The 25,006-nt window shown below is 38.6% G+C and overlaps 1 protein-coding gene across 12 annotated transcripts in view; it reads right to left on the bottom strand.

Annotated features, from left to right (window-relative positions):
* Positions 1-25,006, bottom strand: part of LOC133530325 (oxysterol-binding protein-related protein 6-like) — a 106,677-nt gene that overhangs the window by 73,389 nt on the left and 8,282 nt on the right. For all 12 annotated transcript variants that reach the window (XM_061868230.1, XM_061868223.1, XM_061868220.1 and 9 more), the window contains exon 2: positions 4,966-5,049. In XM_061868230.1, coding sequence (XP_061724214.1) covers positions 4,966-5,008 — 43 coding nt within the window. In that variant the 5' untranslated portion in view covers positions 5,009-5,049. The remainder of the gene's footprint in view (positions 1-4,965; positions 5,050-25,006) is intronic.

Below are 25,006 nucleotides of genomic sequence, written 5' to 3' on the forward strand. Positions count from 1 at the left end.
GGGCAAACACCTCCTTGCTGAAGGTCGCTAGACGATCAGTCGTAACGCTCACCACAAACGAATTAAAATTCGCATTGTGTCGAGATTCGAACTGCGCGACCCTCACGACGAGTCCGGACTTTACCCTCACATACTTTACAATGTCCTCGACCTTCGTAAGGTAATGTAGACGGGACACATACAGCAGCGTCGCCGGTGTTGCAGGACGCAGCAAATGGTTGAGTCCAGTCAATATTAGCATTACTGAGAAAATACTCGCTTTGGTAATATTTTGTTTTTTTTTTTTTTTTTCCTTTATTGCAAACCATGGTACATATGTTGTTACAAAAGATTAGAGTATCACATGGACCCGGACAGGGTATAGCAAGTATATACTTAAAAATTATTCTTAAAGCTAGTTCTTAAAACAAATGTAATGGGGTGATAACAATTCTTACATTATAGGTACTTATCCTCCAGGAACTCTGCAACAGAATAGTAGGCTTTCTGAATTAATAGCCTTTTTAATTTTGTAGTAAATAAGTTATTAGTTGTGGTATTTCGTACATTAATTGGTATTTGGTTATATATTAATATTGAGCTGTAATATGGGCCTTTTTTGTAGATATTTAGTATCGGTTCTGGAGGGATGAGTTTATCATTCCGACGTACGCTATTATAAAATTTAAATAAATGAAGGTTGTTCCTGACAAAAGTGGTTATTTCCAGAATATATAAAGACGGTAAAGTAAGAATTTTTAAGTTAATAAAGTGTGGCTTGCAGCTTACGAGTTGAGGAATATTTGCAAGTATGCGAATACATTTTTTCTGCGTTAAAAATATGTCATGTGCGTCGGTGCTATTTCCCCATAGCATGACACCGTAGCGTAAGCAGGCTTGAGCGTATGCATGATAAGCGGAGAGTGCACATTCTGTATGAGTGTTAGCCCTTAGTATACTTAATGCATAGAGGAACGAGGATAGTTTTGCTTTGACCTTGGCTGCATGTTTTTTCCAGTCGAGGTGTGAATCGATTGTCAATCCAAGTAGGGTGGCGTCTGTCGTTTCGTTGATTTTAAGTCCCTCTAACAGTGGTTTTAAGTCGATAGAATGTTTCTGGTATGGCCTAAATTGTATTATGTGTGTTTTATTTGTATTTAGTACTAGGTTATGATCTTGCAGCCATTCGGAAATTTTACTAAAGGTTTCTTTCATGATGGTGAAATCGCTAGATAATATTACGATAATATTACGAGTAGTTACCAGTAGCCACCCATCACACATCGTGGTACAGTCACCTGCAATAATATGTTACTCTTGGTACACCGCTAAAATATATGACACGCTCTTATAGCTCTGCAAATCGTGTCAGATATTTATGAGGCCTCCGTTGTGTAACATATTATTACAGCTGACTGAATAAGATAAGTATGGAGTTTATGGCTCAAGGCACCTGTCATACCACAAACGAGAACCCACTATCGACTATTTAATTTCATTGTAAAGCAATTCAAAGTAGGTTTATAGAATAATGACAGGAAATTGTTTAGCACTAAAATGTGAACAGTAGTGCTGGGGACTGGCCAGAAAACCTAGGAATTCGATTTTACAGTCACGTCAACTTAAACTAGGTCATATACACGGTGTATGACGAGGTGCTCGAAAGATTTAACCATGCATTTCTGTGCTTGGAGGATTTAACAACTGTAGACGCCTTGTCTGTAATTTTCTGTACAAAACAGTCTGCCGATTTTTGCGGGGGAGGGGCACGTCAAATGTATGGCTATTTGTACGTAACGTACAAATAAACATGTCAAATAAACGTCAGTCCATACCAAAGAGAATTTAAAATAGAGGTGTATTGTCAAAGAAAACTTTGTAGTCACGTAAATTGACTGCCATCTTTCGACACATGATTAAAACTTTTAGAACGCCATTTGACTGTGATCCTTATTCTTTCACTGAAATGTTAATTTTTTTTTAAATCAAAACGCGGCGCACTGATTCACAGTACATTGGGGTCATTTCAAGAAATGAAAAATTCTGGCAACGCTAAAAATGCAACTTTAGAAGAGTAGTAATAATTAAGTGGATTATAGTTGACGAGTGGAAAAAGTACGTAAATAGGGCGTTTTACTGTTTTATCAATTCTCAAGCAAATTTTAGTACAGGCGCCAACAGATACATCAGAGCGGGCGAGGTGCTGAAAAATATCTGAACACGCACTCCAACATCCTGACAATAGAGACGTGTTCAGATATTTCTGAGCACCTTGGCCGCTCCGATATATCTGATGGCGACTGTACGAGGAGAATATACAGGACATACTGAACAACTTTCACTGCAGGACCAGAAATCGCAAAAACAAAAAAAAACGGTGTGCTCAATAAAGTGAAGCGATACTTTACTCCAGGGCAAAGACTGCTGCTTTATAAAACGCAAATCAGACCCTATATAGAGTATTTCTGTCACCTTTGGGCAGGAGCACCTGGATGCCAGCTTGGGCTCTTCGACTCATTCCAACGGCGCGCTCTACGAATCGTCGACGATCCCAAACTCACAAGCGGTATTGAACTTTAAGTCTAAGAAGAGACTTTGCCTCCTTGTGTGTGTTCTACCACTTGTACAATGGGCTGTGCTCTGAAGAATTGTTTGACATGATGCCCACGGCTACTTTCTATCACCGCACCGCTCGCCGTCGGCAGGGTGTTCATCCTTACACCCTAGAACCTAAGCGGTCGCGCACTGTGCGTTTTAAGAGGAACTTCCTCCCGCGGACTCTCCGGTTGTGGAATGAGCTTCCTGCCGAGGTTTTCCCGAGGGTCTACAGTATGAGGTTCTTCAAAAAAGGCAAAAAAAGGAGTATACAGATTTTTAAAGGGTCTGCAACGTGCATGCCAACGGCCATAGGCTACGGTGATTGCTTACCATCAGGCGGGCCGTATGCTTGTTTGCCACCGTCATGGTATAAAAAAAACAACGGGTTGCACTCCGGGAGTGCCGGCAGAAGTGAAAACTTGAATATTAACGTTGTGCATTTTTGATATTTTGGAATGGTTAGGGAATAATTATGCACGAATTGCTTTAATTATCAGTATAAAAGTACTATCATTTATATGTGGTACAAATACAATATTCATTGCAAGCGCCCTGCGCTACCTAAACGAAACAGCAGGCGCAGGCATACATTTTCACCGCGCGGTAGAAAGAGAGGAGGATACTTCCTCTCCTACGCCGCGCCAGTGCAGCGGTCTACTGGCTTCAATGACATTGTAACAGTTTTTCGATCAGGGGGCCTACCGCGAAAACCGAAATTCGTAAATTGCGGGGATCTTTCTCTTTTACTCTCACTAAGATGTAATTAGAGTGACAGAGAAAAATGCCCGCAATTGACGAACTTCGATTTTCGCGGTTGTACTTGTAGCCCAGGTTTCACTGGTCGTGGTCGATAAGGGCAAAAAAAAATAAGAAGACCAAGAGTGCTAACACCATACAACGGTTTTGTTACCAAAAATACTATTATTTTCGTAGTCTACATCTAGCGTCAAATAGCGGAACTCTCAGTACTGCTACTCGAGCCCCAGGTCACGTGTCCGTCTTACGAATTTTAAATCTGACGAATCTGTCGGTCACGTGACCTGTTTTTCCTCATCACAAAAAGTGCAGCTTTAGAAGTTATCACTTTAAAAAACATTTTGGCTAATCATCAGATGTCGATGTTCTGTGGCAGCCAAATTTTTTTGCTGTCTGAAATAATTGACAGATTATGGTACTGGAGTAGAAAAAGACACATTAAATAAAATACAAATTAAATTGTGAATATGACAATGATGGCGTCAAAGGTTTGTCGTTAAAACAATGACAGCATAATAACTTCTGACAGCAATTTAAACGCTAATTAATTAACTCGTTTTATTATTGTTTTTACCTTGACACAGCTGAGGGCTAAAGTCAACTATGTCGTACCTACAGTCTTATTTACGTGCCTTATTTTTTTTAAAGATTTTTAGTTAATCCACCAGTTTGTTCTAGGTATCGTAAAACCACCCAATCATAGCAGGGGGAGGAAATTAGAGCGTTCGGTCATTCTCGGCTACGTTCGGCTCAGCATTGCTCCGAGCAATTATTAGATTTAGAAAACTTGACGTTCCTTTGCGTGTACAACCACAGATAAGATAATTACATGTTTGAGAACCCTAAATAACCGAAAGGGACAACATGATTCGTCCAAACTTCGGTTTTGTAGGAAGTTTCTGTACGGTAGTAGCAAGCGGCTCTTTGGAGGTACCTACGATTGGGACTCTTCCAGCGACTCTAAAAATTACGTCCTCTGATATCTTCGAGCACTGTAAAATACCATTTGCGACTCTTTCACATTCCTAAAACTGTTGGTTTCTGCGGTTGGCTTTCTTCTCAAAAGTTTACTGACCCCTGGCGTAAGGCGACGCAGTTCCACGCAGCGCAGGGCAGGTCAGATTTTGTAAAGTATGGAACGCCCTTTAGCTATGCACGGTGCGGCGCAAGGACGTTGCATACTTTACTAAATCTGCTTTGCCCTGCGCTACGTGGAGCTGCGTCGCCTGCGTCTCGGCACACTCTTAGCCTAATGCAGCTGTCAAATTTGCGTTGCGCGTCCTACGACAGGGGTTAGTAAACTTTTGAGAAGAAAGCCAACCGCAGAAATCACCAGTTTTCGGAATGTGAAAGAGCCGCAAATGGTATTTACAGTGCTTGAAGATATCAGAGACGTAACTTTTAATGGAGTCGTAATTTTTAGAGTCGCTGCGTCTCGGCATACGCTTAGCCTTAGAATCACATATATTGTGTACCCCTGCGGTGGCAGCATGGCTCCATTTTTATCACTTGTCACTATGCCCGTCACTTTCGCCCTTACATACTTGTTAGAACGTGACAGGCATGACAAATGATAAAAATTGACCCATAATCGATTTTCTGATGTGACTTTAAGTGTGGTCTTATACTTACGCTTGTCCGCGGCCGCCGTGTCGGAGTGTTTCACTTGAGACATGTCTCCGCTACATGAGTCTGTCACCAGCCATTTTAGTTGCGCTGCAAACAAAAATATAATACTTAATTATCGCCCAAGATTTTTTCCAAGCCATACGTATAAGATAAAGCAAGGGAATAAAATCATTTGAGTCTAAATTTGAAGGACTTGACTCAACTTTACGTAACTCTGCGCTTAAAATAAATCAGAGTCTTAAGTCCAGACTTGAGTCCTTTATTTTTTAAGCGCAACTTAAAAGGACTCGAGTCTTCGGACTTTAGATAAAGACTTTGTCAAAATATTTGTTGGTTTTATCTAAATTTCATGTGGAGACCATGCGTTATAGTTAGTAGAGAAGCGCATAATAAAGTCAGGACAGCAGGCATTAGGAAAGTTTTTTTAGTAGAAGTTTTTGTTTGTCCCATATATGTATTTCACATGTGTAAAATGTCTGGAGACCTTTAACTTCTCGTGTATAAGGGATCCTGGGCAATTTTTAGTCAAGTATTTAGTTTTCTGCTTTATTCGACGCGACCGAGGGCGTGGTTTGGACTTACGATTTTTGACCATCAACACATCATCATCATAAATTTAAGAGCTGCGCTCTTGTCGGTGAAGCAATCTCCAGGCATGCCTTTCATTGGCCTCTTCCTTGACGGCGTGATACGACACGACGTTCACTTTCTCCTTCACTTGATCCATGTATGCCCTTCTTGGCTTTCCTCTATTTCTCCTTCCTTCTACTTTCCCTTCTATGATGGTCTTGAAACAACACATACGGTCAGGAAATTTAATTTCAGCACCATTTCGTACCTTGTCGGCGTGATAATAGTATGAGGTCCCTAGCGACTTTCATATTGATTGTCACTGTGAGAAGGTACGAAATGGTACAGTCGAGGAAATTAATTCTTTAGCAGGTTGTGGTTCACTTTACACTGGAAAGCGCATAGCATAAGTATGTACAACCAAATTTACTTGAACCGCAAATTGCTAAAGAATCAATTTCCTCGACCGTACATTAAATTATTTGACTATACGAAAGATATGGGCAAAATTTCAGTTTCTCATGGTACTGACCGATCAACGACGGATTGATGTTAACGATTGACTTAATCGGAGACGATATCGGAAATCGCAACAAAAACCAGTGCAATCATGAATATCGTAACGATAAATCGACATTGTATGGCTCTTTGCGATCAACGATTTGTTTTTCGTCTCATTCTTGACGCAGGCGCCGCACGCATGGCATCCTTCGATCGCACATCGATCATAACGACCAATTGTTCCGTGTCTGCATCCTTCGATCGCGCATCGATCGTAACGACCAATTGCTCAGTGTATGAGCACTGCATCCTTCGATTGCGCGTAGTAACGACCAATTCCTCCGTGTGTTGACTGGCATTCTCGAAACGACAGATCGTCGCGATTTTCATCAGATTGATCGAAGCGATTAATCGTACCATGAGTGAACCCCCTTAGAGATCCCTTAAAGTTTACGATCACGCCAGTGTACTTAAATAATATTATACTTAAATGTAAAATTGTGTTTATCTAGTAGGGCGGGGTTTCTTAGAAAGGGCGTTAGGGTTGGGCTGGAACCCTACTGTTAGGGGTGAAGGTTAAAATGTTTCAAGCTGTCCTTGTAGGTCAAACCACCTTATTTACGACGCTCTATGGTACCTTCCTCTTTTAAGGCTCTTTTAACTTTACTACAAAAATAGAAGCCTTTGTACAGTCAAGTGTAAAAATATGGTTGTACACATCTTACTCAAAAATATGTCCCATAGCATCTTATTACAGTTTAATAAGAGCGTAGTACCATATTTATGAGACGATTCTCTCGATACATATTTTTGCAGCTGACTGTACTGTACCATCGCTCATGCTGTTAACTATCCATCGGTGGACCTTATTACAAAAGGCATAAGGTCCACCTATGGACAGTTAAGTGTTGCTGTTTTGTACTGGTAAATAAATTTCGCTGCCATTTTTTTTTGCGAAGTTTTTACAGATTATCATATCCGTTTACGTAAAGCTTTGAGTTTATGATTTGATACGGGTCCTCACACATATACTTTAGCCAGTTCCGTCTTGTCTGGCCCAGTGGGTAGTGACCCTGCCTATGAACTATGAAGCCGATGGTCCCGGGTTCAAATCCTGGTACAAATGAAAATGAAAATGAAAAATGATTTATTCTCTCACAAGCATATTTAACAAAATACAGGTTGGTGTCCCTTTTTAAGTATAGATATACCTGTGTTAAGGAACACCGCTCTTCCTTAGTGATTACCTAGAAGCTAAAAGCAAAACTATGATGGCTACAAAGTATAAACTAAATAATTAATATGTAAGTAAACTGTGTAATACTAAACTAAGATGCGAGTAGCAAAGTAACTAATGTAATTTTAAATCTTCAAGTATAAGAGCCACTTTTAAGTGTTTTGCGCGCATGTGTGTGTGCGTGTGTGTGTGTGTGTGTGTTTTGTGTGTGTGAGTATGTGTGTGTGTGTGTTAAGGGAATGGTGCATTGATTGATTTATATTAGATTATGATTTAAGTAGATTTTCCATATCAACATAGTTTTTAGTATTTAACCAGTTTTTTATTTTAATTTTACATTCTCTGTAGGTGGAGGGATATATATATATTTCATTATTTAAAAAGTTGTACAATTTTGCTGATTGAACAATGTACTGTCTTTTAGCAAAGGCAGACTTTGTAGGTGGAATAGGGATTATGTTAGTTTTTTTCCTTCTAGAGGTATTAGAGTCAGGGTAATAAAACGTAAACTTATGTATCCGTAAGATTACATTAAGCACATATAATTTTCTTACAGATAAAAGTCCACATAGATCATATAGATCAACGGTTGGAAACCTATAAGGCTTAAAGTACATGACTTTTAGCAGTGCTCTTTGAGCTCTTTCAAGTTGTAAAAATTTTGTTTTAGTGGCTCCACCCCATACTGAAACACAGTAAGAGAGGATCGACTGAGCTAGGACAATATAAATCTGATTTAAGAGGTTTGAGGACGCAGCGTATCTTAAGAATTTAAAGGTCCAAATAAGTTTCCGAATTCGGGACATCATTAGCTCCGTATGAGAGTGCCAGGTAAGTCTCTGGTCCATCATAACTCCTAAATATTTTACGTGTTCCACTTTTTCAATAGGAGGGCAAGAGCAAATTGATGAATCTATGTCATTACAATTATGGATTCTAAGTGTGAAAAACGGGTCAGGTTGAGTTCTACAATCTTTGGTGAAACAAATGTAGTTAGTTTTTTCTCTATTTAAAGTAAGGAGGTTGGCTTGTAGCCAGCGAGCAATCTTACTAAGGCCGATTTCCGCTGATGTACGCACTTCTTCCCAATTATCTCCATAAAACACAACAGCTGTATCGTCCGCGTATGAAAAGATAGAGCCATTATCAATAGGCATGTCACAGAGCTGGTTTATGTAGATTAAAAAGAGCGTTGGGCCTAGAACACTCCCTTGCGGAACTCCGAATTTTACGTCACACTCGTCACTTATATATTTCCCGACTTTTACTTTCTGTTTTCGGTTTCGAAGGTAAGAACTCAGTAAAGAGAGCGGTATATCTCTAATTCCTATACCTTCCAGAGTGTTTATAAGAGGTGTCTGTGAACCTAGCATATCAAGTGCTAGCATCTCAAGTTTTCTTGAGAGTTCTAGTAGCATCCCTAATAGTTCTATAGTTCTAGGTAGTTTTTTTTAATAGTTCTACTTATTTACGCGAAAAAAATGAAAATTGAAAATGAGATGCTAACTTCCCATTTTGACACACTAGCATCCCAGCCGTTATCCACTCCACAGCCTCAAAATAGCATTTAAATGGAAGCTAGTAACATTTCTAGGCGATCTATAATGAGTTCTAGTCAAAACTGTAAAAAATTTTTTTTTCATATATGTATGGGATACGAACATCAAACAAAATTGTAGGTTTCTTCTAACTAAAACTAAGTTCGAGCTGAAATCCAAGGTTTGACAGCCAGCATCTCAGGAGTTCTGGATAGCCAGCTCCCTAGTGCATTAGAATACATACAGTTCTATCTTCTAGAACGAAATTTGACAGAGTTTTGATAGAAATTTTCCGAAAATAGTCTTGAAATCCAGTAAATGCTAAGCTCTGAGCATCGCATCCCAGCCGATGCAGATCTAATACCCAGCATATCAGCAGTTCTAGATAGCCCGCTCCCTAATGCATTAGAAAACACACAGTTTTATCTTCTAGAATGAAAATTGAAAAAGTTCCGAAGGATTTTTGTTCGAAATAGTCTAAAAATCGAGTAAATGTTAAGTTTTGAGCTAGCATCCCAGCGAAAGCTGGTCTGATACATATCATCTCAGGAGTTCTAGATAGACAGCTTTCTAGTGCACTAGAATATACAGAGTTTTATCTTCTAGAACGAAATTTCACCGTTTTTTGACAGACTTAGTCCGATACTACTCTGAAATTCGTGAAATTGCTAAGTTCTGGGCTTAGCATCCCAACGAATGCAAGTTTAATACCCAGGATCTCAGCAGTTTTGGATAGCTAGCTCCCCAGTTCATTAGCATCCACAGAGTTCTATCTTCTAGAACGAAATTTAGCAGAGTTTTGATAGACTATGTCCGAAAATAGTATCGATATCGAGATATTGCAAAGTTCTGAGCTTAGCATCCCAGCCAATGCAGGTCTGGTACCCGGCATCTCAGCAGTTCTGGATAGCCAACTCCCTAGTGAACTAAAATACACACAGTTCTATCTTCTAGAACAAAGTTTGGCAGAGTTTTGAAAGACTATGTCCGATAATGGTATCGAAATCGATGTAATGCTAAGTTTTGAGCTTAGCATCCCAACGAAAGCTAGTCTGATACCTAGCATCTCAGAAGTTCTAGATAGACAGCTTCTTAGTGCACTAGAATTCACACAGTTTTATCTTCTAGAACGAAATTTGGCAGAGTTTTGATGGATTATGTCCGAAAATAGTATCAATATCGAGATATTGCAAAGTTTTGGGCTCAGCATCCCAGCCAATGCAGGTCTGGTACCCGGCATCTCAGAAGTTCTGGATAGCCAGCTCCTTAGTGAACCAAAATACACACAGTTCTATCTTCTAGAACGAAATTTGGCAGAGTTTTGATGCATTATGTTCGAAAATAGTATCAATATCGAGATATTGCAAAGTTTTGGGCTCAGCATCCCAGCCAATGCAGGTCTGGTACCCGGCATCTCAGGAGTTCTGGATAGCCAGCTCCTTAGTGAACCAAAATACACACAGTTCTATCTTCTAGAACGAAATTTCACCGTGTTTTGACAGACTTAGTCCGATACTACTCTGAAATTCGTGAAATTGCTAAGTTCTGGGCTTAGCATCCCAGAGAATGCATGTCTAATACCCAGGATCTCAGCAGTTCTAGATAGCCAGCTCCCTAGTTCATTACTATCCACACAGTTCTGTCTTCTAGAACGAAATTTGGTAGAGTTTTGATAGACTATGTCCGAAAATAGTATCGATATCAAGATATTGCAAAGTTCTGAGCTTAGCATCCCAGCCAATGCAGGTCTGGTACCTGGCATCTCAGCAGTTCTGGGTAGCCAGCTCCCTAGTGAACTAAAATACACACAGTTCTATCTTCTAGAACTAAATTTGGCCTAGTTTTGGAAGATTGTCCGATATAGGTATCGAAATCGAGGTAATACTAAGTTCGGAGCTTAGCATCCCAGTGAAAGCTAGTCTGATACCTAGCATCTCAGGAGTTCTATATAGCCAGTTTCCTAATGCACTAGAATACACACAGTTTTATCTTCTAGAACAAAATTTCACCGTGTTTTGACAGACATAGTCCAAAATGACTCGGAAAATAATGAAATTGCTTAGTTTTTGAGCCAGCATCCCAGCCAGTGCTGGTCTGATACCCAGCATACCAGCAGTTCTAGATAGCCAGCTTCCTAGTGAACTAGAATACACACAGTTTTATCTTCTAGAACGAAATTTCACCGTGTTTTGACAGACTTAGTCCGATACTACTCTGAAATTCGTGAAATTGCTAAGTTCTGGGCTTAGCATCCCAGCGAATGCAAGTCTAATACACAGGACCTCAGCAGTTCTAGATAGTCAACTCCCTAGTATATTAGCATCCACACAGTTCTGTCTTCTAGAACGAAATTTGGCAGAGTTTTGATAGACTATGTCCGAAAATGGTATAGAAGTCGAGGTAATTCAATTCAATTCAAATATACTTTATTCATGTAGGCCTAGCAACAAGCACTTATGAATAGTAAGATAGTATTACATATAATTATCTTAAGCTAATTATCAGAGCAATTTATTGATGTTGTAAATATTATTTCATATATAATACTAATGAATATAATTCATAGATCAAATTTAATACTAAAAATTTCACAAAATATAGTCATACAAAAAAAAATGTATAAAAAATACTAGTCTAGATTGTCTCTAGAATAAATTCTAAATGTCAAAAAATTTATAATAAAAACAACAAAGGATATACATGCATTGGAATATCCATTTCATCATCATTATTCAAATATAATAAATAATTAATCATTTCGAATCACAATTGTTCAAATCCCACGTTGTTTTATCATTCATGTAGTCTTGTGTGGTATAATAAGCTTTAGAAATAAGTTTACGCTTTACATGATTCTTAAACTTATTAATTGATAACTCAGTAATATGGTTTGGAAGTTTATTATAAAATCTCACACAATTACCCATGAATGATTTTTTAATTTTATGGAGCCGAGTGAATGCTAAGTTCTGAGCTTAGCATCCCAGCGAATGCAAGTCTAATACCCAAAATCTCTGCAGTTCTAGATAGATAGCTCCCTAGTTCATTACTATCCACACAGTTCTGTCTTCTAGAACGAAATTTGGCAGAGTTTTGATAGACTATGTCCGAAAATAGTATCGATATCGAGGTAATGCGAAGTTCTGAGCGTAGCATCCCAGCCAATGCAGGTCTGGTACCCGGCATCTCAGCAGTTCTGGATAGCCAGCTCCCTAGTGAACTAAAATACACACAGTTCTATCTTCTAGAACTAAATTTGGCCGAGTTTTGGAATACTATATCTGAAAATGGTATAGAAATCGAGGTAATGCTAAGTTCTGAGCTTAGCATCCCAGCGAAAGCTGGTCTGACACCTAGCATCTCAGAAGTTCTAGATAGCCAGCTTCCTAAAGCACTTGAATACACACAGTTCTGTCTTCTAGAACGAAATTTGGCAGAGTTTTGATAGACTATGTCCGCAAAATAGTATCGATATCGAGGTAATGCTAAGTTCTGAGCTTAGCATCCCAGCCAATGCAGGTCTGGTACCCGGCATCTCAGCAGTTCTGGATAGCCAGCTCCCTAGTGAACTAAAATACACACAGTTCTATCTTGTAGAACTAAATTTGGCCGAGTTTTGGAGGACTGTCCGATATAGGAATCGAAATCGAGGTAATACTAAGTTCGGAGCTTAGCATCCCAGTGAAAGCTAGTCTGATACCTAGCATCTCAGGAGTTCTATATAGCCAGTTTCTTAATGCACTAGAATACACACAGTTTTATCTTCTAGAACAAAATTTCACCGTGTTTTGACAGACTTAGTCCGAAATTACTCGGAAAATAATGAAATTGCTTAGTTTTTGAGCTAGCATCCCAGCCAGTGCTGGTCTGATATCCCAGCAGTTCTAGATAGCCAGCTTCCTAGTGAACTAAAATACACACAGTTCTATCTTCTAGAACTAAATTTGGTAGAGTTTTGTAAGACTATGTCCGAAAATTGTATCGATATCGAGATATTGCAAAGTTCTGAGCTTAGCATCCCAGCCAATGCAGGTCTGGTACCCGGCATCTCAGCAATTCTGGATAGCCAGCTCCCTAGTGAACTAAAATACACACAGTTCTATCTTCTAGAACTAAATTTGGTAGAGTTTTGAAAGACTATGTCTGAAAATGGTATAGAAATCGAGGTAATGCTAAGTTCTGAGCTTAGCATCCCAGCGAAAGCTGGTCTGATACCTAGCATCTCAAGAGTTCTAGATAGCCAGCTTCCTAGTGCACTAGAATACACACAGTTTTATCTTCTAGAACGAAATTTCACCGTGTTTTGACAGACTTAGTCCGCTACTACTCTGAAATTCGTGAAATTGCTAAGTTCTTGGCTTAGCATCCCAGCGAATGCAAGTCTAATACACAGGACCTCAGCAGTTCTAGATAGTCAACTCCCTAGTACATTAGCATCCACACAGTTCTGTCTTCTAGAACGAAATTTGGCAGAGTTTTGATAGACTATGTCCGAAAATGGTATAGAAATCGAGGTAATACTAAGTTCTGAGCTTAGCATCCCAGCGAATGCAAGTCTAATACCCAATATCTCAGCAGTTCTAGATAGATAGCTCCCTAGTTCATTACTATCCACACAGTTCTGTCTTCTAGAACGTAATTTGGAAGAGTTTTGATAGACTATCTCCGAAAATAGTATCGATATCGAGATATTGCAAAGTTCTGAGCTTAGCATCCCAGCAAATGCAGGTCTGGTACCCGGCATCTCAGCAGTTCTGGATAGCCAGCTCCCTAGTGAACTAAAATACACACAGTTCTATCTTCTAGAACTAAATTTGGCAGAGTTTTGAAAGACTATGTCTGAAAATGGTATAGAAATCGAGGTAATGCTAAGTTCTGAGCTTAGCATCCCAGCGAAAGCTGGTCTGATACCTAGCATCTCAAGAGTTCTAGAATTTGAATTTTCGCGTTTCCCGGTGATACGTCAATGTCATATTTTATTATCTGTGAAAACTCGTCATTACACAGCTTAAGGCATAGTACTCTATGTAGTTACTCTATGGTTTGCGAAAGGTGCTAGTGCTGCATTCTGGCGGCAGAACATTGCAGTAATACTCCCTATTGAAAGATTAGAGCTTGGCATCCCAGCTAATGCAGGTCTGATACCACTCCGTCTGATAGCACTTCAGCAGTTCTGAACGTTATAAGCCCAAAACTTAGCATTTACTCGATTTTTATTTTATTTCATAGGAAAATTTACAGTTAGAGTAACAAAATAGGTTTCGAAATAGAAGCATTAAGTTATGTAATTACAAGTTTCCACAGGTAGAAACTGCGTAATGTACATGACGTGCGAAATAACAAAATTAGTAATTGCATCTATGCTTATAATTATAGAACTCGGAACTTATAATCTTACTGGCTATCGAGCTTTTTTGTCAAAAAGCTACATTTTGAAATGGAAGCAAGCCACTTTACACGATGATAGTGGAGACCTAATAAAACGATTTTCTTTTAAGCACCCGTAATTTCGTCCCTTGGGAGCCAAGGTAAAGTGAGGTCTGTTCAAAAAAAGAAAAAAAAAATCTACAAGCTTCACAAATCATTCGATTAAGATACATTTTGTGTCAATCGAAAGAAAATAGCTTTGTTTTATGTAAAAAAAATATACACAACATATTTTTAAAGAAATTTAGTATTAAAGTATTCAAATAAAAACAAAACTTTTTGACGCTTTATTTTTCAAAAAGTGTCTTCCACGTTGGTAAATATCTACTAATAAGTACTTTATTATAAAGTCAAACATATTTCTTATCGAAAACTGAAAACCGCATCAAAATCATTTAAGTACTTTTTAGGGTTCCGTAGCCAAATGGCAAAAAACGGAACCCTTATAGATTCGTCATGTCCGTCTGTCTGTCCGATTATTTCACAGCCACTTTTTTCCGAAACTATAAGAGCTATACTGTTCAAACTTGGTATGTAGATGTATTCTATGAACAGCATTAATATTTTTTACATAAAAATAGAAAAAAAAAACAATAAATTTTGGGGGTTCCCCATACTTACAACTGAAACTCGAAAAATCTTTTTTCATCAAACCCATACGTGTGGGGTATCTATGGATAGGTCTTTAAAAATGATATTGAGGTTTCTGATATGATTTTTTTCTAAACCGAATAGAAAAAAAAATGATATACATTACCATGCAAACTTCCACGGAAAATTGGTTTGAACGAGATCTAGTAAGTAGTTTTTTTTAATACGTCATAAATGGTACGGAACCCTTCATGGGCGAGTCCGACTTGCACTGGCCGCTTTTTATTAAAATATATGTTCCAGAAGTTGGCCTAGTTTTATTGACATGAAGATTTTTTAAAGTGACTACTTACAAATACCAAAACGTGTAACATGTAACGCGTAACTTACATAGACTTATATTGACTTATATTTTCTGGTTTTGCTCATTGTTATGTGTAAATCATTCGTTTTAGGTAATATGTCAGTGTAGAATCATACAAATAAAATCTATTTCCGAAATTAACTGTCGTGAGTTATACTAACATTAAACTAATTCTACGGATTTCACTCGTGTGTTTTTAGTCACTCGCCGAAGTCCGAAACATGTCGCGCGAGTGACTAAAAACACGTGAGTGGAATCCGTAGCATTAGTTCAAAATCTATTCTATTCTAACAAGTGAACAAAAAACAAATTATTATAAAATTTACTAATTACACGCTCTTTGGACTTATAAAGACAAAAACTTCCATACGAATAAAAGTAAGCCAACTTCTGAAACTTGTATCTTAAAAACTGCTTAACCAATTTTGGAGCGTTTTTCATCATATATTAAAATATATATTTAAATTTAAAATGAAAAACTTATTTTCAGACATTCTCCAAAGTCTAGGACATTATTTGCAAGAATAAAGCGCAAACGAGAAAGAATAGGTTTTTAAATATTTCACACAAATCACACAAATATTCTTTTAAGAGATTTAGTTTTAACTCTTTTTACGTAAATAAAAGTATTTTTGTTTTCAAATGATATATGATATATATGCACTAGGAAGCTGGCTATCCAGAACTGCTGAGATGCTCTAGGTATCAGACTTGCATTGGCTGGGATGCTAAGCTCAGAACTTAACAATATCTCGATATCGATACTATTTTCGGACACACTCTATCAAATTTTGTTCTGGAAGTTAGAACTGTATATATTATAGTGCACAAGAGATTTGGCTATCTGTAACTGCTGAGATGCTAGGTATCAGACCTGCAGTGGCTAGGATGCTAAGCTCAGAAATAAGTAATATTTCGATTTCCATACTATTTTCGGATGCTGGATTTTCAGTGTAGTTACGGACATAGTCTATCAAAACTGTATAAAATTTCAGTCTAGAAAATAAAACTGTAAGTACTCTAGTTCACTAAGGAGCTGGCTATCCGTAAGTGTTCAGATGCTAGCTATCAGACCTGCATTGGCTTGGATGCTAGCTCAAAACTTAGCAATTTCACGATTTTCAGAGTAGTTTCGGACTAAGTCTATCAAAACTCGGTGAAATTTTCTTCTAGAAGATAAAACTATGTGGATTCTAGTGCACTTGGAAGCTATCTATCCAGAACTGCTGTGATACTAAGTATCAGACCGGCATTGGCTGGGATGCTAGCTCAGAACTTAGGCATTTCTCGATTTCGATACAATTTTCGGACATAGTCTTTCAAAACTCTGCCAAATTTAGTTCTAGAAGGTAGAACTGTGTGTTTTTAGTTCACTAGAGAGCTGGCTATCCAGAACTGCTGAGAAGCTGGGTATCAGACCTGCACTGCCTGGGATGCTAAGCTCAGAACTTAGCAATATCTCCAAAACGATACTATTTTCGGACATAGTGTGTCGAAACTATGCGAAATTTCATTCTAGACAATAGAACTTTACGGATTCTGGTGCACTAGAGAGCTGGCTATTATCATTATGGATGTTAGGTATCACTCAACAATTTCTCGAATTTCAGAGTAGTTTCGAACTTAGTCTGTCAAAACTCGATGAAATTTCGTACTAGAACATAAAACTATGTGTGTTCTAGTACACTAGAAAGTTGGCGATCTAGAACTGCTGAGATACTGGGTATCAGACCAGCTTTGGATAGAATGCTAGCTCAAAACTTAGCTATTTCACGATTTTCCGAGTAGTTTTGGACTAAATCTGTCAAAACACGGTGAAATTTCTTTCTAGAAGGTAAAACTGTAAGTATTCTAGTGCACTAGGAAGCTGGCTATCTAGAACTGCTGAGATGTTAGGTATCAGACCTGCATTGGCTGGGATGCTAAGCTCAGAACTTAGCAATATCTCGATATCGATACTATTTTCGGACATTGTCTAATTTGTCTATCAAAACTCTGCCAAATTTCGTTCTTGAAGATAGAACTGTGTGGAGTCTAGTGTACAAAAGAGCTGGCTATCCAGAACTGCTGAGACGCTAGGTATCAGACCAGCATTGGCTGGGATGCTAGCTCAGAACTTTAGCGTTTACTTGATTTTTAGACTAACTCGAATAAAAATCGTTCAGAACTTTCTCAATTTTCTCTTTAGAAGATGAAATGAAACTGTAAGTTTTCTAATGCACTAGGAAGTGGGCTTATCAGAACTCTCGAGACGCTGGGTATCAGATCTGCATTGGCTTGGAGTAGTTTCGAACTTAGTCTGTTAAAACTCGGTGAAAGGACCTTGCGTCAAAATTGCCCCAAAACCAACAATCATGAGAGTTGGGCCATTAATTAGGTCTTCAATAGTACATTACGATACAAGTGCGAATAATAGGAAATTCGAAACGAGTGGCGATAAATTAAAACACGACCCAAGGGAGTGTTTTAAATCGACACGAGTTGCGAATTACCTATTCGCACATGTATCGTACAACGTTTTACAGTACATATGGCTCTTTAAATGTTTGACATAGTAACGTAATATGCTAATTTTCGCACTAGTGCAGTAAATTAGCAGCATGGTGTGATGAGGCCAAGACATTTATTGGTGAAGTGGGCAGACGCATGCGGGAGTGTGGTCATGACCCTCGCTCCGGGTCGTTTTTGATGCAGAGGTTGTCCATCGCCGTTCAACGTGGCAACGCAGCGAGCGTGATGGGCTCCTTTGCATCTGGAGGGGCGCGGGGCGAGTTGTGCGGATAGTTTTTGTATGTCTGTTAGATTTAGGATTTAGTTCAGTTTAGGTTAAGATTTTTGTGTTTGTATAACTTTGTATTTTTACTTTATACTTTATTTATATGTGGAGTAGCTAATGTATTTTAATTAATATGTTGTAATTTTAATTTCTTTTTTTATGTTATTTGTGCTAGTTATGTAAGTTGACATTATTATTATTACCAATATTAAATAAATACTTTTGAATTAGCACCATATGTACTGTAAATCTACTTTATTTCATTCTATAGGCACTATAATGGAATTCCATTGCAGAACTGAGATATTCATATGTTTGTCAGCGTGAATACGAGCTATGAAAATTCTGTAGATATAATAATTCTGGTGGGTAGTTAAAACAAAATTTATGAATATCGAAGGTATTCTTACCGAATATGGCGTATACTACATTCGTTAGGTTAACTTGTATTTTTTTTGGAATATCATGTTTTATTACTATATAAAACCGTTCAAAAACTCTTTTATCTACTCTAGGTACATATGAGTACCTATGTTCTATGTTCAAGTGTTCAATTATAATAGCTATGTCACCTGCCGTTTAATAATATATAACTATGGTATTAGAAGGACGCTATTGTGTATTATGTCCTCGTTCGGTTTTGCAAGTGCGTCGATATATTTTAGAAGACAGATTACCATAAGCACAACCTCGAAATGCAGAATACCTACAAGAACATGCTCATATTGAGGTAAATACACATTCTACTATGCATTACGATATTGACTTATATTGTTTTATTACTACTGAGTTTTTATTGTTTTATTTGTAGGTTGCATTTAATAATATTCAAGCCACATGTCCTCGATGTTGGCAAACAGCTGACATAACAGGCTAACAGACTGAGACGACCGGTTTGGCCTAGTGGGTAGTGAAGTGACCCTGCCTACGAAGCTAATGGTCCCGAGTTCAAATCCTGGTAAGGGCATTTATTCGTGTGATGAGCATGGATATTTGTTCCTGAGTCATGGGTGTTTTCTATGTATTTAAGTATTTATAAATATTTATATATTACATATATCGTTGTCTACGTACCCTCCATACAAGCCTTATTGAGCTTACTGTGGGACTTAGTCAATTTATGTAATAATGTCCTATAATATTTTATTTATTTATTATTTATAACAACTTGCTGTAAATAGTAATTGTGTTAATAAAACCAATGAGTAACTACAAAATATCCTAGGTATCCTAATGATTAATGACCGGTATTCTCTGAGTAGGTAACCCGTTTTCTGTTAGATTGTATTCACAGTGACTAACATATGAATATCTTAGTTCTGCAATGGAATTCAACTTGATGCCTATAGAACGAAATGAAGTAGATTTAAAGACCTATTTAACGACCTAACTCTTAGCTGTGTTGGTTTTGGGGCGAAGTTCCATACAAAGTTGCCCATGGTCCTTTCGTTCTAGAAAATAAAACTGTGTGTGTTCTAGTACACCGGGAATATCGCTAACTAGAACTGCTGAGATGCTGGGTATCAGACCAGCTTTCGCTGGGACGATAAGATCAGAACTTAGTAATATCTCGATAACAATACTATTTTCGGACCTAGTCGATCAAAACTCTACAAATTTCGTTCTAGAAGATAGAACTTTATGGATTCTAGTGCATTAGAGAGCTGGCTATTGAGAACTGCTAAGATTTTAGGCATCAGACTTGCATTGGCTGGGAAGCTCAGAACTTAGTAGTTTCGGACATTGTCAATCAGGACTATATCAAATTTCGTTCTAGAAGAAAGAACTACGTGTATTTTAGTTTACTAGAGTACTGGCTTTTCAGAACTGCTGAGATACCAGGTATCAGACCTGCATTGGCTGGGATCATAAACTCAGAACTAAGCAATATCTCGATATCGATACTATTTTCGGACAAAGTCTATCAAAACTCTGCCAACTTTAGTTCTAGAAGATAGAACTGTGTGTATTCAAGTGCATTAGGAAGCTGGCTATCCAGAACTGCTGAGATGCCGGGTACCAGGCCTGCATTGGCTGGGATGCTAAGCTCAGAACTTTGCAATATCTCGATATCGACACTTTTTTCGGACATAGTCTATCAAAACTCAGCCAAATTTCGTTCTAGAAGACAGAACTGTGTGTATTCAAGTGCATTAGGAAGCTGGCTATCTAGAACTCTTGAGATGTTAGATATCAGACCAGCTTTCGCTGGGATGCTTAGCTCAGAACTTAGCATTACCTCGATTTCTGTACCATTTTCAGATATAGTCTTTCAAAACTCTACCAAATTTAGATCTAGAAGATAGAACTTTATGTATTTTAGTTCACTAAGGAGCTGGCTATCCAGAACTGCTGAGATGCCAGGTACCAGACCTGCATTGGCTGGGATGCTAAGCTCAGAACTTTGCAATATCTTGATATCGATACTATTTTCGGACATAGTCTATCAAAACTCTGCCAAATTTCGTTCTAGAAGACAGAACTGTGTGGATGCTAATATGTTAGGGAGTTGACTATCTAGAACTGCTGAGGTCCTGGGTATTTGACTTGCATTCGCTGGGATGCTAAGCCCAGAACTTAGCAATTTCACGAATTTCAGAATAGTATCGGACTATGTCTGTCAAAAAACGGTGAAATTTCGTTCTAGAAGATATAACTGTGTGTATTCAAGTGCACTAGGAAGCTGGCTATCTAGAACTCTTGAGATGTTAGATATCAGACCAGCTTTAGCTGGGATGCTAAGCTCAGAACTTAGCATTACATCGATTTCGATACCATTATCGGACATAGTCTTTCAAAACTCTGCCAAAGTTAGTTCTAGAAGATAGAACTGTGTGTATTTTAGTTCACTAGGGAGTTGGCTATCCAGAACTGCTGAGATGCCGCGTACCAGACCTGCAATGGCTGGGATGCTAAGCTCAGAACTTTGCAATATCTCGATATCGATACTATTTTCGGACATAGTCTATCAAAACTCTGCCAAATTTCGTTCTAGAAGACAGAACTGTGTGGATAGTAATGTACTAGGGAGCTGGCTATCTAGAACTGCTGAGATCCTGGGTATTAGACATGCATTCTCTGGGATGCTAAGCCCAGAACTTAGCAATTTCACGAATTTCAGGGTAAATTTCGTTCTAGAAGATAAAACTGTGTGTATTCTAGTGCACTAGAAAGCTGGCTATTTAGAACTCCTGAGATGCTAGGTATCAGACCAGCTTTCGCTGGGATGCTAAGCTCAGAACTTAGCAATATCTCGATATCGATACTATTTTCGGTCATAATCTATTAAAACCCTGCCAAAATTAGTTCTAGAAGATAGAACTGCGTGTATTTTGGTTCACTAACGAGCTGGCTATCCAGAACTCCTGAGATGCCGGGTACCAGACCTGCATTAGCTGGGATGCTAAGCTCAAAACTTTGCAATATCTCGATATTGATACTATTTTCGGACATAATCCATCAAAACTCTGCCAAATTTCGTTCTAGAAGATAAAACTGTGTGTATTCTAGTGCACTAGGAAGCTGTCTATCTAGAACTTCTGAGATGCTAAGTATCAGACCAGCTTTCGTTGGGATGTTAAGCTCAGAACTTAGCATTATATCGATTTCGATACCATTATCGGACAGTCTTTAAAAACTCTGCCAAACTTAGTTCTAGAAGATAGAACTGTGTGTATTTTAGTTCACTAGGGAGTTGGCTATCCAGAACTGCTGAGATGCCGGGTACCAGACCTGCATTGGCTGGGATGCTAAGCTCAGAACTTTGCAATATCTCGATATCGATACTATTTTCGGACATAGTCTATCAAAAATCTGCCAAATTTAGTTCTAGAAGATAGAACTGTGTGGATGCTAATGAACTGGGGAGCTGGCTATCTAGAACTGCTGAGATCCTGGGTACTAGACATGCATTCTCTGGGATGCTAAGCCCAGACCTCAGCAATTTCACGAATTTCAGAGTAGTATCGGACTAAGTCTGTCAAAACACGGTGAAATTTCGTTATAGAAGATAAAACTGTCTGTATTCTAGTGCAACAGGAAGCTAGCTATCTAGAACTCCTGAGATGCTAGGTATCAGACCAGCTTTCGCTGGGATGCTAAGCTCAGAACTTAGCAATATCTCGATATCGATACTATTTTCGGACATAATCTATCAAAACTCTGCCAAAGTTAGTTCTAGAAGATAGAACTGTGTGTATTTTGGTTCACTAAGGAGCTGGCTATCCAGAACTTCTGAGATGCCGGGTACCAGACCTGCATTGTCTGGGATGCTAAGCTCAAAACTTTGCAATATCTCGATATCGATACTATTTTCGGACATAATTAATCCATCAAAACTCTGCCAAATTTCGTTCTAGAAGATAAAACTGTGTATATTCTAGTGCACTAGGAAGCTGTCTATCTAGAACTTCTGAGATGCTAGGTATCAGACCAGCTTTCGTTGGGATGCTAAGCTCAGAACTTAGCATTACATCGATTTCGATACCATTATCGGACATAGTCTTTCAAAACTCTGCCAAACTTAGTTCTAGAAGATAGAACTGTGTGTATTTTAGTTCACTAGGGAGTTGGCTATCCAGAACTGCTGAGATGCCGGGTACCAGACCTGCATTGGCTGGGATGCTAAGCTCAGAACTTTGCAATATCTCGATATCGATACTATTTTCGGACATAGTCTATCAAAAATCTGCCAAATTTAGTTCTAGAAGATAGAACTGTGTGGATGCTAATGAACTGGGGAGCTGGCTATCTAGAACTGCTGAGATCCTGGGTACTAGACATGCATTCTCTGGGATGCTAAGCCCAGACCTCAGCAATTTCACGAATTTCAGAGTAGTATCGGACTAAGTCTGTCAAAACACGGTGAAATTTCGTTATAGAAGATAAAACTGTCTGTATTCTAGTGCAACAGGAAGCTAGCTATCTAGAACTCCTGAGATGCTAGGTATCAGACCAGCTTTCGCTGGGATGCTAAGCTCAGAACTTAGCAATATCTCGATATCGATACTATATTCGGACATAATCTATCAAAACTCTGCCAAAGTTAGTTCTAGAAGATAGAACTGTGTGTATTTTGGTTCACTAAGGAGCTGGCTATCCAGAACTTCTGAGATGCCGGGTACCAGACCTGCATTGTCTGGGATGCTAAGCTCAAAACTTTGCAATATCTCGATATCGATACTATTTTCGGACATAATTAATCCATCAAAACTCTGCCAAATTTCGTTCTAGAAGATAAAACTGTGTATATTCTAGTGCACTAGGAAGCTGTCTATCTAGAACTTCTGAGATGCTAGGTATCAGACCAGCTTTCGTTGGGATGCTAAGCTCAGAACTTAGCATTACATCGATTTCGATACCATTATCGGACATAGTCTTTCAAAACTCTGCCAAACTTAGTTCTAGAAGATAGAACTGTGTGTATTTTAGTTCACTAGGGAGTTGGCTATCCAGAACTGCTGAGATGCCGGGTACCAGACCTGCATTGGCTGGGATGCTAAGCTCAGAACTTTGCAATATCTCGATATCGATACTATTTTCGGACATAGTCTATCAAAAATCTGCCAAATTTAGTTCTAGAAGATAGAACTGTGTGGATGCTAATGTACTGGGGAGCTGGCTATCTAGAACTGCTGAGATCCTGGGTACTAGACATGCATTCTCTGGGATGCTAAGCCCAGACCTCAGCAATTTCACGAATTTCAGAGTAGTATCGGACTAAGTCTGTCAAAACACGGTGAAATTTCGTTATAGAAGATAAAACTGTCTGTATTCTAGTGCAACAGGAAGCTAGCTATCTAGAACTCCTGAGATGCTAGGTATCAGACCAGCTTTCGCTGGGATGCTAAGCTCAGAACATAGCAATATCTCGATATCGATACTATTTTCGGACATAATCTATCAAAACTCTGCCAAAGTTAGTTCTAGAAGATAGAACTGTGTGTATTTTGGTTCACTAAGGAGCTGGTTATCCAGAACTTCTGAGATGCCGGGTACCAGACCTGCATTGTCTGGGATGCTAAGCTCAAAACTTTGCAATATCTCGATATCGATACAATTTTCGGACATAATTAATCCATCAAAACTCTGCCAAATTTCGTTCTAGAAGATAAAACTGTGTATATTCTAGTGCACTAGGAAGCTGTCTATCTAGAACTTCTGAGATGCTAGGTATCAGACCAGCTTTCGTTGGGATGCTAAGCTCAGAACTTAGCATTACATCGATTTCGATACCATTATCGGACATAGTCTTTCAAAACTCTGCCAAACTTAGTTCTAGAAGATAGAACTGTGTGTATTTTAGTTCACTAGGGAGTTGGCTATCCAGAACTGCTGAGATGCCGGGTACCAGACCTGCATTGGCTGGGATGCTAAGCTCAGAACTTTGCCATATCTCGATATCGATACTATTTTCGGACATAGTCTATCAAAACTCTGCTAAATTTCGTTCTAGAAGATAGAACTGTGTGGATGCTAATGAACTGGGAAGCTAGCTATCCAAAACTGCTGAGATCCTGGGTATTAGACTTGCATTCGCTGGGATGCTAAGCCCAGAACTTAGCAATTTCACGAATTTCAGAGTAGTATCGGACTAAGTCTGTCAAAATACGGTGAAATTTCGTTCTAGAAGATAAAACTCTGTATATTCTAGTGCACTAGGAAGCTGTCTATCTAGAACTCCTGAGATGCTATGTATCAGACCAGCTTTCGCTGGGGTGCTACCTCAAAAGTTAATATTTACTCGATTTTTAGACTATTTCGAACAAAAATCCTTCGGAACTTTTTCAATTTTCATTCTAGAAGATAAACCTGTATGTCTTCTAATGCACTAGGGAGCGGGCTATCCAGAACTGCTGAGATGCTGGGTATCAGATTTGCATCGGGTGGGATGCGATGCTCGGAACTTAGTATTTACTGGATTTCAAGACTATTTTCAGACATTTTCTATCAAAACTCCGTCAAATTTTGTTGTAGAAGATAGAACTGTATGTATTCTAATGCACTAGGGAGCTGGCTATCTATAACTGGTTAGATGCCAG

Source organism: Cydia pomonella, chromosome 22 (genome assembly GCF_033807575.1).
Source record: "Cydia pomonella isolate Wapato2018A chromosome 22, ilCydPomo1, whole genome shotgun sequence".
In the NCBI taxonomy this organism is placed as follows: Eukaryota; Metazoa; Arthropoda; class Insecta; order Lepidoptera; family Tortricidae; genus Cydia; species Cydia pomonella.